The sequence below is a fragment of the Rhododendron vialii genome, chromosome 3a, assembly GCF_030253575.1.
Source record: "Rhododendron vialii isolate Sample 1 chromosome 3a, ASM3025357v1".
In the NCBI taxonomy this organism is placed as follows: domain Eukaryota; kingdom Viridiplantae; phylum Streptophyta; class Magnoliopsida; order Ericales; family Ericaceae; genus Rhododendron; species Rhododendron vialii.
The window spans coordinates 34,964,946-34,981,738 of record NC_080559.1 but is presented as its reverse complement, the minus strand read 5'-3'; the positions used below and the strand labels follow the sequence as shown (position 1 = coordinate 34,981,738).

Below are 16,793 nucleotides of genomic sequence, written 5' to 3'. Positions count from 1 at the left end.
TGCATTGTCGATTCTGCAAACGACGATGGTGGCCCCTTTGCCATTGGGAAAAGACCTTCTTCTTTTTTTTATCAGCAATGCCATCGGAAAAAGATTTAAAGGTTTGAATGTTCGTTTTGGACAGCAGAGACAATACACAAGCCCCTCAATCCAGAGGTAAAATCGTCCAAATCAGCCAAAATTGGCTAGCGATTTCAATTCCCCAACTGGTTCTTATTATAAAGGGTTAAGACTAGGAACAGAGTAGAATCATCCAGCATGCAGAATTGCCACATGCCAGCCAACACCACCTCTTCACCTTCGCCACCGCTAAAATCCTCCCCAAGTCCACCACCCCTCACCTATCGACTGACTACCAGCCATAATTATAACCCCAAATTCCCTAACTACCCCTCCACCTTACATGGACTGTCCGTGTGAGCTTGTAGGAGTGCTAGTAAACGAGTCGACCCGATTCATTTAATTTTCGTGTAGGATTCATAATTTAACCCGCAATCAAGCCGAACTGTTGGAAAGAAAAAAAAAACTCACAAAACTAATGTCAACCCGTACCCGTGGGCAGAGTCGAAAAGAATTGGCGGGTTTTTCGCGCACATCAATCTTATCAAGGGGCTTCTTTGTAACTACGACACTCCCGCCTCTTGAACAAAAAACCAAGTCTCTCTCACTCCCCACCGTTTCTCCATCATTCACGAATTTTCCTTTACATTACACCCCGTATAAATATTTTCACCATCCATATCCATGCAAACAACTCTCAGTACCCTTCTACAGCGAAAAGGCAGAGAAGCAAAATAAAATCCGGTTAAGTAGTAGTGTTGGTTTCAAATGGCCCAAACACAAGGAAAAGCAATTGGCATCGACCTCGGCACAACGTACAGCTGCGTCGGGGTCTGGTTGCATGACCGCGTCGAAATTGTACCCAACGACCAGGGAAACAGGACCACCCCGTCCTACGTGGCGTTCACGGACACGGAGCAGCTCATCGGCGACGCTGCCAAGAACCAGGCCGCTATCAACCCAGAAAACACCGTGTATGACGTCAAGCGACTCATTGGCAGGCGATATTCTGACCCGTCCGTTCATGCCGACATGAAGATGTGGCCCTTCAAGGTTAATTCTACTCTTGGCTCTATGGTATAAGTAATTAAGTTTGTGTCTTTAAAGTGAAACAAGTGAGTTGGAAAGCTTGCATGACTATAAATATAACGGGCCGTTCGGCTAAATAAGTCACTTGGCTTATTTTTTTTGTTCTTATTCAAATTTTTTCGCATTTGTTTGTTTTTTGTCAATTTTTGGGGGATTATTGCTTCTTCATGACAAGAGGAATCTAAAAAGTAAAAAATTACGATCGAAATCTAATTTTTTAAATAAATTTTTTAAATAAAGACGAAAAAATTGGCTTATTGACTTATTTTTGTCTTTATTCAAAAAAAAATTAGATTTCGATCGTAATTTTTTACTTTTTAAATTCCTTTCGTCATTGAAACAATAATCCCAAAAAGTTGACGAAAAACGAACAAATGCAAAAAAAAATTGAATAAGAACAAAAAAATAAGCCACTTGACTTATTTAGCCTAACGGGCCCTAAGCCACTCTTAGGCTAAAATTGTGAATCTCGATGGGGGACACTAGGAGATGCAACTCTATATGAGGCTATTTCAATGTTCTAGCTAGAATAAGTTTCTCTCATTCTTAAATGGTAGACCCGGCCCATATCCATATGAGGGGCAACTATGGGATGTGTAGCGAAAAATTATTATAATTAAGAGCATTAAAATTGATGCTGTAAGTTTACCAACACAATCATTTATACAACATGCATATATGGCATTATTTCATTAGTGGATGATTTTAAACAAAGAAATTACGTACAAATCATTTGCTCGCCAATAATAAAATCACATGGCTATATTGTATGGTTGTGTTAACAAATTTTCCCTTATCACCTTTAAATAACGAAAATAATAAAGGGTTATGCGGCCAAGTGTATATGTCAAAGAGACAATCCACACCAGATTAAAACTATGAAGACAAATGAATCTATCCATTTTTTTTTTTTTAGTATATCTAGTCTAGACACACTTGTAAAAAGAAAAAAAGAGTTGACAGATATTAAAATTAGTCAATTTTGACCCATCTTTTTCATGTTTTGTGTATTAAATGGAAAATAATCTTCACACCCCCTTTTTTATAAATGCATTCCACCCCTTGTCTTTTACTTTAGTCAAAAAATTACAAAAACAAAAATTTCACTAAAGTACAAAAAATAGAGTGCCTTTATCAAATAAAGGAGTGAGGAAATCACAACTCTATTAAATTAGAGTTTGTTTAGTTTTTTTAAGAAATGAATTTATAAAATGAACAAATTTACTTAGAACAAAGCAAAACGAATTTTAGTTTAATGATTCCATCACCAATATTGTGATTTGATATATTGTTCCAACAGGTAGTTCCAGGCCCAGGTGAGAAACCAATGATAGTTGCCCGATACAAAGGCGAACAGAAGCAATTCTCCCCAGAAGAAATCTCGAGCATGATTTTAGCCTACATGCGTGATATCGCCGAAGCATTTCTCGGCCACCAGGTGAACAACGCCGTGATCACGTGCCCCGCTTACTTCAACGACTCACAGCGGCAGGCCACCAAGGACGCGGGCGTGATTGCGGGGTTGAACTTGATAAGGATCATCAACGAGCCGACGGCAGCGGCTATCGCTCACGGGTTGGACAAGAAGGGGGAGCAGAATGTGCTGATTTTTGACCTGGGTGGTGGGACGTTTGATGTCTCGCTTTTGACCATTGAGGATGGGATTTTCGAAGTGAAGGCTACGGCGGGGGATAGCCATTTGGGCGGCGAGGACTTTGATAATCGGCTGGTGAACTTTTGTGTAGCAAGTAATGTGACAGTTGAGATTTTGAAAATTCTTCCTGGAAACATTTATCTGTTGCCTAAGATTGTGTATTTGGCTGCAGAGTTCAAGAGGAAACACAAGAAGGATATAAGTGGAAACGCCAGAGCATTGAGGAGATTAAAGAACGCGTGCGAGAGAGCCAAGAGGACTCTGTCTGCCACCACCCAAACCACCATAGAAGTCGACTCCTTATACGAAGGGATCGACTTCTACACGACTATTACCAGAGCCAGATTCGAGGAATTGTGTATGGACTTGTTCTTGAAATGCCTGGAACCGGTCGAAAAATGCTTGCGTGATGCTAAAATTGATAAAAGCCAAGTCCACGAAGTTGTTCTTGTCGGTGGGTCCACACGAATCCCGAAAATCCAGCAGCTGTTGCAGGACTTTTTCAATGGGAAGGAGCTGTGTAAGAGTATTAATCCCGATGAGGCAGTCGCGTATGTGGCCGCGGTTCAGCGGCGATTTTGAGTGGTGAAGAGCATGAGAAGGCGCAGGACTTGTTGTTGCTTGATGTTGCGCAGCTGAGTCTTGGCCTCGAGACTGCTGGTGGTGTGATGTGTTGGGGTACACCCTTGTGTGGTGGGTGTGAGTGTAGGGGATCACTCCCCCTTGTATAAAAGTGCAAGTGTGCACTGTGTGTGTGTGCCAGACAGGAGAGAGAGCAGAGAGAGAGAGAGTTGAGCGGAGAGCTTCCCCAACGAGGGAGCAGGGCTCCTCGGAGATGCTCGGATAGACTGTCGAAGAGCCATCGGAGTGAGGGAGGGAGAGAGGAGTGGGAAAGCCAGATTATGGCTATCCCGGTGAGGTTTTTCATATTTGTATTTGTGATTTATACATAGTGGAATTTTCCTCAGATATCTCTCGTTTGTGTTTGGTTTATTTTCGTGCTTGTACTTGGAGGTGTGAATTGGGGTCGGGGTCTCAACCCAACAGTGGTATCAGAGCCGGAGTTGCTGGTTTGGAGCTGCGGTTGTGCAGCGGAGTACACCGGAGGAGCACAGACAGCATGTTGGAAGAAGCACGGAGCACCTCTCTTGCTAGGTTCTCGGTTGAGCCGTCTAAAAACTCAATCGGACCAGTAAGGGTTGTGTACCTCACTGAGACGAGTCTATAGGAGGTGACGGGGTCAAGAGAGGGGAGCAGCTTTGCACGGTTGCAATCATCAGAGGACTGTTCAGCGTATTGAGAGTGGCTCAAAAGTCTCGTGCACGTGATTGAATAAAGGTGATTTGACTGGCTTTGACCAGCGTACGCCCGTCTTGTACCTACGTGCGCCAGTGGAAACTGGGTCAACGGTCGATGACTAACACGTGGCAGTTTACCAGCGCACTCTAGCACAGGACCAGTGTAAGCCAGTAGGGTTTTGTTGAGGCCATTCGGTTCTCGCTTGAAGGGTTTGAAAAGGGGTTCAAAAGGGTTTGAATACGGTTCGGGACACTCAAAGCTCAAACACTCCAACGATCTCGGGATGTTCTTGACCTTATTCATCATTGGAGAATCAAAGACCGTAAGTAAACTAATCTGGATAATCCAGAATAGGGTGTCTACAGTCCTTTCCCTTTCCTTTTTGTGCAAGTGTTAATCACCTTGTTTGGTTTTCAATTTTGGAAGTTATTTTTGATGTAATGAGTGATAATGAGTTGAGAGAGACAGAGAGAAAACAGTATTAAAAAACGTGTAGAGAGGAAAATGAGATGAGATGGGAACCAAACAAGGTGACGAAACCATGTTAGAACAAAAGAAGAAGGGTTTTAATCTTCTCTTATTAGTGCCGCCGACTGGCAGAGATTGACTCTTACTACACACCATTTGGGAAGAATTGGATGTTTCAACTGATTCTCCATAAGTTTCCAATTTGTGGAAATTTTGCATGAATTCTAGTCACTTGTGGAGTTCCTGTCTAATCAGAAGATGCTCATTGCTACCAGGGACGAAACCAGGATTTCGTAAGCGTGGTGGCCGAACTATGAACAACAAGATTTTGAAATTTTAAAGTTCTAGAATCTAATGGTTTGTTTGGTTTAGAATTTGAGGGAGATTTTTTGGGTAATGAATGGAGAAAAATAGAAAGAGAAATGAGGTTAATTAAGAAAGAAAAAACATATGGGAGACTGTGTGATGAGAGAAATTGGATTTTGGGACCCAAAACGATCAAACTCTAGTTGTTCTTAACAAAAACAAATAACTAATTTTAATATTAAAATTTGAAAAAAAATTCCTCGAAATGACATAGGGGCCGTGGCCCCTATACGCCCATACATGGATCCGTCTTTGATTGCTACAAGTAGAGTCTACTTCAAAGTCTTCACAAACATTCTATGAAGGAAGAAACATTCTCCATAAGTTTCCAATTTGTGGAAATTCTACATGAATTCTAGCCACTTGTGGGGTTCCTGTCTATTCAGAAGACGTTCATTGCTTGTAGTAGATCGAGTCTACTTCAAAGTCTTCACAAATTTTCCATAAGTTTCCAATTTGTGGAAATTATGCATGAATATAAGCACTTGTGGAGTTCCAGTTTATTCAGAAGATGCTTATTGGTACAAGTAGATCGAGTCTACTTCAAAGTCTTCACAAATTCTCCATAAGTTAATTTCCAATTTGTGGAAATTCTGCATGAATTATAGCCATTTGTGGAGTTCTTGTCTTAGGGGTGTCAAACGTGTCTGTCGTGCCGTGCCGCGGCAGCCGCGCTATTCAACTTCCGTGCCTCGTACGTGTCATGCCGTGCCAGCTTACTTCATCGTGTCGTGGCGTGCCGTGCCGTGGTGGGCCATTTTACTTTATCGTACCGTGTCGGGCCGTGCCTTTTTTTAAATCGTGTCGTGTCGTGCCCGATTAGTTAATCGTGACGCGCCGTGCCGTGCCTTTTTTTGTCGTGTCGTGCTATGCCGGCCCGTTTACTTAATCGTGTGTCGTGCCGTGCCGTGCCTTTTTAAATCTTGACGTGCCGTGTTGTGCCATCGATTTTCGTATACATATCACCAACTGATTTTAGTCTGAAAAAAAATCTTCCCAAAAAACACACATTCCTGTGCCTCTAATGTTCTTAAGTTTGTAGTATTCAATCCTAATTTGAGGCGTGCTTGCAAAAAGAACTATCTTTTTTGCTTAAAACTTTATTGAGACTTGTAAATTTTTAGTTTTTTTTCCCATGATCAGGGTTCGAATCCCCCTTGGCACATGTGATTGTGTTGGTGGAGTGGTTTTAGTGTCTCAATGTCTCATCGTTTTCCTTAGATCCAGGGTTCGACTCCTTGGCCCTTTTTTTTTTAAATTTTTTTTGTAACTTTTTTTTTCCAAACAAACACACACACACTAACTCTCTCTCTCTCTCTCTCTCTCACGTTATTTTTGTTCATGACTTCATTTTTTTTTTAAATTGATATTTTAAAATTAATATTTTTTATAATCATTTTATTTTGAAACTTTTTCTCCCCTTATTTTGATAAGTTTTTTTTTAACTTGATATAATTCACTAACACCAACACAAAATAATTCATTTTCACCAAAAAAAATTGATAGTTTTAAAAAAATCTTTATTAGATAAGACACAATGTATATGTGTGGTAATTGCTATATTATAATTTTGATTCAAATTTTCTTAATCATATAAAATATTTTAAAAGCTTATTTTAGTTAAATAAAAAGAAAAAATTAATAAATTATTGGATTATCAAAAAATACATAGAAAGAAAGTAAAGTATAATCTGAAATCCCTTGTTTATTTATTAACATTTTTTTTCCCTACCTTGTGCCGTGCCGTGCCCGCCGAGAACCGTGTTGTGTCGTGCCTGTGTCGTGTTGTGCCCGACTAGAACCGTGTTGTGTCGTGCCATGCCTGTCCTATTTTCGTGCTCGTGCCCGTGTCGTGCCTTGCCTGGCTAGAACCGTGTTGTGACTCGTGCCCCATCCCACTTCTGTGTTGTGCCCGTGCCGTGCCTGCCTAAGACCGTGTCATGCCATGCCGTGCCAGGCCAACTTCTGTGCCATGCTCGTGCCGTGCCGCGTTCCCACTAAGACTGTGTCGTGCCGTGCCATGCTAGGATTAAACCGTGTATGTGTCGTGCCGTGCCGCCTTCAAACGTGTTGTGCTCGTGCCGTGCCCATACTAACCCGGCCCGTTTGACACCTCTATCCTATCTAATCAGAAGATGCTTATTGCCTCAAGTAAAGTCTACTTCAAAGTCTTCACAAATTCTCCATAAGTTTCCAATTTGTGCAAATTCTGCAAGAATTCTAGTCACTTGTGGAGTTACTGTCTAATCAAAAGATGCTCATTGCTACAAGTAGAGTCTACTTCAAAGTCTTCACAAACATTCTATGATGGAAGAAACATTCTCTATAAGTTTTCAATTTGTGGAATTCTGCATGAATATATTCTAGCCATTTGTGGAGTTCCTGTCTTTTTTTTTTTTTTTTTGCAACAGCAAAAAGATTTTACTCCCTCCGTCCCATTTTGGTTGTCCATTTTCGTTATTCGTGTCGTTCTTTAAACGCTTATATCTCCCAATCTATAATATTTTTTATAATTTTGAAAACTTTGTATTATAGACCTAATCTAGAACTATCAAACAAGATCCATATTGTATATTTTGGGTGATTCGTATTGAAAAATATAAGTGATTGAAAACTGATACGAATATCAAAAAAGGACAAAGAAAATGGGATGAAGGGAGTATTAATCTTTATAAATGATTACAAAGATTAAACAGAATAAGGGCACACACCTAAGACCACCAAAAAGGATAAGACAGGAACGCCACTTGTGGAGTTCTTGTCTATTCAGGAGATAGTCAGAAGATGCTCATTGCTACAAGTAGAGTCTACTTTAAAGTCTTCACAAACATTCTATTACTGGATAGGGACTACACTTGATCACTGATGCTATGAAGGAAGAAAGTATGAAGAAATTGTCTATGATAACATAAGTGAAATGGCTGTGGGAGCCTTGGAGGGGTTGTAGGGATTACTACGAGGTGCGCGCAAGCTAGCCCGGAATATCCTGCATTACCCAAGAGAGAGAGAGAGGCATCTCTTGGACGTACAGTCAACTAGGATTCATATAGTGATAGGATAGTGGAGATGACACAACGGTCAAAATGGGGTGGACGTACAGTCAAATAGGATTCATCTAGTGATAGGATAGTGGAGATGACACAACATGGGATTCATCTAGTGATAGGATAGTGGAGATAGTGGAGATGACACAACATGGGATTCATCTAGTGATAGGATAGTGGAGATGACACAACGGTCAAAATGGGGTGGACGTACAGTCAAATAAGATTCATCTAGTGATGGGATAGTGGAGATGACACAACGGTCAAAATGGGGTGGTTTCTAAAGCATCATAGTGCTTTGAAGATGGGTGATATAGCTATGTTTTGGACACGGTCTCACAATTCTTCCAGGTTGGGGATTGGTGTGAATTGAAATTCAGAATTAGGAAAGGATACATTTTTGGACACAGTTTTAGACCCCCCGAATTACAGTTGTACTTCTTCTATGGAGCCCGTCTTTGTTCATGCTGTAGGAAAGAATAAGAGCAAGATAATTATTGATCAAGATTTTAAAACAAAGGCAGGTTGATCTTGTCTGAAAACTAATCCGGTCATGTGAAACTAATACTTGAGTAATCTGCGTGACATACTATTTTGCATGATCTTTACTCATCAACAACAATATAATATCCAAGAATTCCTTTACTCGTGAGACTCACACAGCGGTTAAACTAAGTAACGATTTACGGGGATTATATTATTATGTGATAAGTATCCAAAGTGGTAAACTTGAGAAGACGGTGCATCCAATTAATATGAATTGATTCTAAATCGATATATATTTACTCCTTGGTCGTAGGTTATTAGGTAGAATCTTATATATACACACACACACTCTTCTGATGCAACTTCTTGTTGTTAAGGTTGAGGCTAACCATTTGGTACATGTGAATTAGAATTCGAACTTTCTTAAATTGAGAAGAATGAAAAAACTCTTAAAGCATACTTGTCTATCCTGAACTTCATTGAAACAGAGTATTAGTGGAAATTACTGACACACAATTTTGATATGCATCCAGGGAACCCATTGCACTTCTTACTTGCAGATAGAGTGGGGTGGGGAAGGTCAATAGATCACGAATTATCTCAAAATTTGAAACAATGGCAGGTTAGAATTTGCAACTACATTGGAGGTGCGCTTGAGTTTGTCTAAATGAGATATTAATCATGATGGATTAAACTACAGTTGTTTAGTGGTGCTTATTAAATATTAATTTGATGTACTAATGCGTGATAAGGATGCTGAAGCCAAACAACTTGACGGGGTCCTTGGGTCAATGGATCCGATTTTCTTTGATTTTTTGCCAAGAAGGGACCAGATTGGTTAATGGGAAGGCCGGGCCAGTCCTGTGTCACAGTGCAGTTTTTGCCTTTTTAAAGGTTTGACATCGCTGGGCTGATGTGCAGCATCCGAAGAAGAAATAGGTGCATCTTTTTTATGATAGAGATGAGAATGATGTGGTTTTGGGTACTGTTTGTTTTAGTAACTGAGTGCTACGGGTGCTTGGAGCAAGAAAGGATTGCTCTTTTGCAACTAAAAGCTTCCATCAACAACCCATATGGCGATAGCCTTCCAACGTGGGAGGAGGCTTTTGTTGGCGGCAAAGTGACCCCTGACTGTTGTGAATGGGAAAGAGTCGAATGCAATCCCAAAACAGGGCGAGTGATCCAACTTTCACTCAATTCACAACGGGCAATGGACTTGCATTGGTATCTGAATGCCTCCATGTTTCTTCCATTCGAAGAACTTGAAAGTCTCAACTTATCATGGAATTTTTTAGTGGGCTGCCTTGAGAAAGAAGGTTCTGGATAGTTGAATAACAAAATGAACAAGTCCAACGTGCTTTTTCTTGTTTCTTTTGCTTTCTCCAGAAGTTAAAGTTACGACGTAATGCATATTTATTGAATGCTCTACAGGTTTTGAGAAGCTGGCAATGCTTAGCAGCCTGGAGAATCTGGATTTGAGTGATAACAATTTCAACAACAGCATCCTATCAACTTTGGGTGGGCTGACATCTCTGAAGTCTCTGTATCTAGGCTATAACGGGTTGATGGGAACTTTCCATGTTGATGGTGAGTTTGAAGTCTAGCCCTACCAAATATATGTCAACAAAGGCCATGGTTGGATCTTGAATTTGTGAGGAGAAAATGATAGGAAAGGGGAAAGATAGGAAGAGAAAATGAAGCTAAACAAGATATTAATTTTTCTGTGTTAGACTAATGGAGAAATGAAAACATGTATATCTTTAGGGAAAGACTACAACATACACCCTTTATTTGAGTGTGTATCATATGCACCCCCAAAATGTAATGAATTATAGAGAAAATGTTACGAATAGTATTGCTAAAAAGTTACAAATCGTTTAAAGGTTATGAGATATACCAAAATGTTATTAATCATAATGAAAATATTACGAATCGTACTGCTGAAAAGTTATGAATTCTAGAATAAAAGTTACGAAACACTCTAAAACGTTATGAATGAACCACAAAATAGGTGCATATGGTACACCCTTTTAAGGGGTGTGTATTGTAGACTTTCCCATATCTTTCTTACCTTTAGTTAGTTTTCATTATGTTTCATTTTACTTTCAACAATTCATGATACAATCACAGTCTTTTCTTTTCTTTTTTACATACAATCATGTTCTTATTCAACAAAAAAAACAGAACATTGATGCTTCGTTTGTTTCCATCTAATACTTCCATTTTCTTGATTTGAGAGCAGATCTCAAACATTTGAAAAACTTGGAGAAGTTGGATATCGGCAATAATGAGCTTGATAGTTTCGTCACTCATTCAGGTATGATAACAAAATCACTTGAATATTACAAGGTACTTGATAAATGGATATCTCCCATTCCGAATTGGAGCCGTGTCAAGGTCCGAGTTGTGCCTCTTGAACTTTTAGTCCTTTGGTTATTTTCTTTTGATTGTCTTTTAGATTTATATGGCGTCTTGAAACCCGCATGATTAATGATTAATTGTGGTAGAACTTGAAGCAAGATTCAAATCACATCCATTTATGTAATTTGTCATCATTGCATCAGTAGATATAAAACACTGCAAGAAATCACGGCTTTCCCGGCGTTTGCAAAAGTGAAATAAACGCTGGTAAAAGTCTTCCCGCCGTTTTCCGTGAACACCGCGACTACCTGTGTTGGGATGTGTTTATTAGGAAGGGATGTGATTATTAGGAAAAGATGGGAAACATGGGGGTGCCTACAAGAAGTATGACGCTTCTAATATTTTCATGAAAGGGTGCCTTTTAAGAGGCATGTGTCATTTTAACTAATTGTTTTCAATAGACATGACTTTTCCTAATTAGTGTCTTTAAAAGACACGACCCTTCGTAGTGTGTGTTTCTTCTAAAGACACAACCTTTCATCATAAAAGGGTGCCTATAAGTCTATAAATAGGCTCATTTGTAAAGTCGTTTGACACACCAAAAATTTCATATTGGATTGCTCTCTCTCTACACACTCTCTTCCTAGAATTTTAGGCATACCGGTATTCTGATATTTTGCAGAAATAGAATATCGGTTCTTGGTTCTTGGTTCTTTTATATTTGTCTAGCAGATATTCTATCTGTTTTCGTTAGTGCAAACACAAACGGGAAGAACTTCGAGTTTGGGCTTCGATTTATCTTGAAAGCAGATTTGTTGTAACCCTTTGCATACCATTTGGTGGGAGCAAATACTGTCTTTAGGAAAGCGACATAGTCGTGACTCGAAGCGTATTTCAGTGTTTGTGGAGATTTCACCAACAGTTCATAATTTGCAGCAACGTTTTCCCAACAATAAAGAGAGAGAGAGAGAGAGGGAGAGAGGGGCGAGATCTAACAGATCTAGGGCGAGAGAATGAAAGTTTGGTTTGGGGTAACAATTGGGGAAGTCGTGAGAGAGTGGAATTGAAAGGGGAAAAAGGGACTGAGCAATAATGGAGGAGGGGCCGGCTAGCAAGTGGAGGGGGGAGGTGGAGGGAGGAGGCGGCGGCCTCAAAACTCCCCAACACAAACCTAACTGGTGATAAGCGGAGGAAGAGAAAGGGTTTTTTCCTAGGGGGAGAGAGTGTTACTTGATTCTTATCCACCGATAGAGATACAGATACAGTACCGCCCCATGTGTATTTAGGCCCCATTCCGGAAAGGAAAATAAGTCCTTATTTTTTAATAAGGCAATTTCAAGCTCAAAAATTATGTGTTTACGCAAATTATTTTACTATTAATATGGATCTTGTTTGATAGATCTTATTGAGATCTTTAATACGGTGCAAAAAAAATTGAAAAATTATTTTTCATTTACATTATTTTTGAGTTTGAAAATATGAAATAAGTACTTATTTTTTAAGAAGGTGTTCTGGAACGGGGCCTTAGTATTATTACTAGGGGTTTTGATAAATGCGGGGAATTTAATGCGGGGAAAAGCCCTTTTTCTTGTCATGTAGTGAAAAGCTCATTAACCAAAAGCAACGGGTGACAAATTACATGGCAAACCAAAGAGAAATACTAATATTTTCTGCAGTGAGAGCTCGTTTCTCCACTCGCTCCTTTTTTCCGTTGCCTTACTTACTCTTTTAGCAAATACTACGTATATTCAATGTTCAGATGTATAAAAGTAGGCTTCAAACTTATAATTAGAAAACACATAGCTTCCGAAATAGAGCTGTCTATCAAGCTTTTCCCCTTCGTCTACCTTGTCAAAAAAAAAAAATGCTGGGGGAGTTGCATTCCATAGTGATTTTATGAGAACCCACCTTTGGGAAAAAGAGTCCCACATCGGCTGTGTTGGGGAATGTTAAATGGAATATAAAGGAATCCGACCAGCTATTGTATAACTTGAGATTAACGTTTTGAGCCACGTGGTTAGGTGAAAAGTAAAGCAAGTTAGCTAGAACAAGTTGTTATAGGTGGTATCAGAGCACAACTCTGGTCTACATAGTAGGGGACCGCCTTTTGAAATATAAAGGAATCCTACCAGCTACCTTTTGAGCCATGTGGTTAGGCGAAAGGTAAAGTAAGTCAGCTAGCTGGCATGGGTCATATTACAGATTTGGAGTTTTAGTTTATTGACAGAATAGTGACTTAAAATGGAAATTTATTTTTTGCAGGTTTTCAAAGAGTATCTGTGTTGGGAAAGATCAAGGTGCTTGATTTGGAATTCAATTTGTTCAATAGCAGCATTTTACCATCCCTTGGTGTGCTTTCATCACTCAAGACTATAAACCTAAGGAACAACAATATGAGTGGATCACTGCACCGGGGAGGTAAAAATCAAATTCTGACCTTAAATTGAACAATAAAATGAGCATAGAAAGAACCAAAAGAGTGCGTAAATTCATTTCTATTTGGGTGAATTGCACCGGCCTCTCCTGATTATTTTGCAGTTAATACAATTAAAACCCTTAAGGTACTAGAATATATTCCCCTCTCCTCGGTTTTTATTTGCAAAATGAATGTATCTGAATATACTTCGGTTGTCTGCATTGAGTGTAATTGTAATCATACTCTCAGGGTTGGAAGGATTGAAAAACTTAGAGTACTTGTATTTGGATTATTCATCCATTGACAGCAGCTTCCTTTATAACGTTGGAGTGATGTCTTCCCTGAGGGTTTTGTCACTTAGAAGTGCCATGCATAATGCAAGCCTACCTGACCGAGGTATTCGCACTTTCTATCGTTTTCCTTTGGTTAAGACTTATACCGTGTGCATATGGCTTAAATTAACTGATTTCTCAACATCACTTCTTTTATTTCACAGGTTGGTGTGAACTACCTTACCTCCAGGGATTGGACCTTAGTGAGAATGATTTAAAGGGCAGCCTTCCCTCATGTGTAGGAAACTTGACGTCAATCCGGTTGTTGGACCTCTCTTATAATCAGTTGCATGGAAATCTCACCTCGTCTCCCCTTATCAATCTTGCAGAACTGGAGTACCTTTTCATTTCACATAACCATCTCGAGATCCCAATTTCACTTGTTTCATTTTATAACCAGTCAAAGCTTAAGGTACTTATAGGTGACAACAACAGACTCAGCGACCAAATCGAGTTTCAAAGATCAATTCCTAGGTTCCAACTTCAGGTTTTCAGTTTGTCAAGTTGTAGTTCAAACAAGCTTGGTATGCAGGTTCCACAGTTTCTTTATTACCAGTACGACCTGAGAATGGTTGATCTTTCACACCACAGTCTGGCGGGAACGTTCCCGGTTTGGTTGTTAGAAAACAATACAAGATTGGAAGTTTATAGGCTAAGAAACAGCTCTCTCATTGGGCATTTCCTCTTACCATCTCGTCCCAATCCCCATCTCCGCTCAATAGATCTTTCTGACAATCATTTTGAGGGCCAACTTCCAAGGAACATAAGTTTCATCTCTCCCAATTTGTTGGATCTAAACATGTCTACAAATCGATTTGAGGGCGCCATTCCTACTTCTTTTGGTGGTCTGGACTCTCTGAAGTATTTGGACTTGTCTAACAATAATTTGTCTGGACAGATACCAGAGCAATTCCCAATGGGTTGCTCCTCCTTAAAGTTGCTCCAGATATCAAACAACAATTTGTCTGGCCAGATATCGCCTTCAATTTCCAATTTAACGGAGCTGTCATGGTTATTTCTGGACAACAATCTCTTTGTGGGCGAACTTCCAGATAGCTTGTGTACTCTCTCTAATTTGGAATTAATGGACATCAGCAACAACCAATTCTCAGGAAGGCTTCCAAGATTGGCGGGTAACATGTCAGGTTTGAGGCATGTGGTTATGTTCTCAAATCATTTTGAAGGGCCCATTCCAGTGGAATTCTGCAAACTGGATATTCTTGAGTTTTTAGACCTTTCAGAAAACAACATTTCCGGTGCTATACCATCTTGCTTCAACCCATCAACAATAAAACACGTCCACCTGAATCGAAACGGTTTGAGAGGATCATTGAGCCGTGCTTTTTACAACAGCTCTTCTTTGGTGTCATTAGATCTCAGCAATAACTTCCTAAGTGGCAAAATTCCTCATTGGATTGGAAGCCTTTCTGTATTGAGCATTCTTTTGTTGAAGTCTAATGATTTTGAAGGAGAAATTCCAGTCCAGATATGCCAGTTGAAAAAGTTAAGCATGTTGGATCTTTCTCAAAATACCTTTTCGGGTCGCATACCTACTTGTTTGCATGACATATCTTCTGACAGCTCCTATTGGAAATCTTATTTAATACCTGCTTGTCAGCATGACATATCTTCTGACAGCTCCTATTGGAAATCTTATTCAACACCTACATTTAAATCTACTGTTGACTATTCGCCATGGAACTCTGTGAAGGGGTCAAATTTTTTGGGACCGCATGAATACCAAATTAATCTTGTGTATGTTCAGCAACAAACGGTGTTCACGACAAAGCACGGATCTCATTCATACAAAGGAAATATTCTTGATTACATGTCAGGAGTTGATCTCTCTTGGAACCTCTTGACTGGGGAAATCCCACCTGGAATCGGAAACTTGAGCGAGATCCGTGCACTAAACTTGTCCCATAATAATATTAGTGGATCAATCCCAGCTACGTTCTCGGGCCTAAAGCAAATAGAAAGTTTGGATCTCTCGTACAACAGCTTGCGCGGAGGAATCCCTCCTCAACTGATTGAACTTGGATCTTTGGCAGTCTTCAGTGTGGCACACAACGACTTATCGGGTACGACACCAGACCAAAAAGCTCAATTTGCAACTTTTGAGGCAAGTAGCTATGAGGGAAATCCCCTTCTTTGCGGGCCTCCCTTGCCGAAAAGTTGCACCCAAAACGTGCCAACGCCAACAAGGCAAAAAGACTTGGACAGACAAGGAGAAGATGGTGGTTTCCTAGATACAGAGGCTTTCTATGTGAGCTTTTCAGTATCTTATATCATCATTTTGCTATCTTTTGCCGCCATTCTGTTCATAAATCCTTATTGGCGGCAGGGTTGGTTTTACCTCATTGAAGTTTGTCTGTTTTCTTGCTATTATTTTGTTATAGACAATTTTACCCTACTTTTCAAAGGTAGACGCGTATAATCTTCTTCTGTTATAGACATAGTATTGTATTCTTATCTAATGGAATAAAACAACATAGTTGTGCGGTCTTCTTTCTTGACATGAACATGTTTTCTTGAGCAATGGTTGTTGAAAAGTGGATGCATTATCGATTCCGCAAACGACGATGGTGGCCCATTTGCCATCGGGGAAAAGACTCTTCTTTTATATATATATATATATATATATATATATATATATATATATAGATTTACCAATCCAGATTATCGGGACCCAATATTATTACACCTTCCATCACGCAAAGTGACTTGTAAACAGGTGTCCATACCCAGTAAAGTTAAAGGTTTAAGGGCAATTTGCACTAAACCAATATGAACATACCTATAATTTTGCATGTGTGCAAGTAGATCAGTGCGATCCATAAGATTAATTATCTTATCATTCAATTCCAGGCTTTCTGTTCTTTCAACAGTTTTAATTGCCATGCTACTTTTTAATTCAAACATTCCATGCCTGTATATAACAGAATGACGAACTGGAGGAATAGTCCAGTGATTTAATTGTTCTTGCACATTAGCATATTCAACTAATTCAAAATTTTTAATTCTATCATTATCAGAACGAAATAGCCTTCTCATATTGAGATGGGTGTGTTAGTGCTTACATATTCCATTATAACATAATCCAGCTTTTTTTTTTTTAAATGAAAGGGAACATTCCTGATAGCACGTCTGTCAACGATTTACCGGAGCAATAGGCCAAATCACCCTTCCCGGGTCCTCATGGCCGGACAAATCCGAAC

At 39.6% G+C, this 16,793-nt stretch overlaps 2 protein-coding genes and 1 pseudogene across 3 annotated transcripts in view; all 3 read left to right on the top strand.

The window, feature by feature from the left end:
- LOC131320353 (polyubiquitin 9) overlaps positions 1-16,793 on the top strand; it is a 63,642-nt gene that overhangs the window by 39,827 nt on the left and 7,022 nt on the right. The gene's annotated exons all lie outside the window — the stretch shown is intronic.
- Positions 829-4,867, top strand: LOC131319319 (heat shock 70 kDa protein-like; annotated as a pseudogene).
- Positions 9,388-16,093, top strand: LOC131320343 (cuscuta receptor 1-like). Its single transcript, XM_058351024.1, has 6 exons — positions 9,388-9,782; positions 9,898-10,053; positions 10,709-10,783; positions 13,090-13,245; positions 13,493-13,639; positions 13,740-16,093. Exons 1-6 carry the CDS (start codon positions 9,419-9,421, stop codon positions 16,010-16,012), a joined length of 3,171 nt encoding a protein of 1,056 aa, XP_058207007.1. The 5' UTR covers positions 9,388-9,418; the 3' UTR covers positions 16,013-16,093.

Excerpts from the sequence above, each read along its gene's own strand:
- LOC131320343 (XM_058351024.1), top strand. The coding sequence starts at position 9,419 with ATGATAGAGATGAGAATGATGTGGTTTTGGGTACTGTTTGTTTTAGTA. Across the intron at positions 9,783-9,897 it reads GGGCTGCCTTGAGAAAGAAG|GTTTTGAGAAGCTGGCAATG; the intron begins GTTCTGGATAGT and ends AATGCTCTACAG. Across the intron at positions 10,054-10,708 it reads GGGAACTTTCCATGTTGATG|ATCTCAAACATTTGAAAAAC; the intron begins GTGAGTTTGAAG and ends ATTTGAGAGCAG.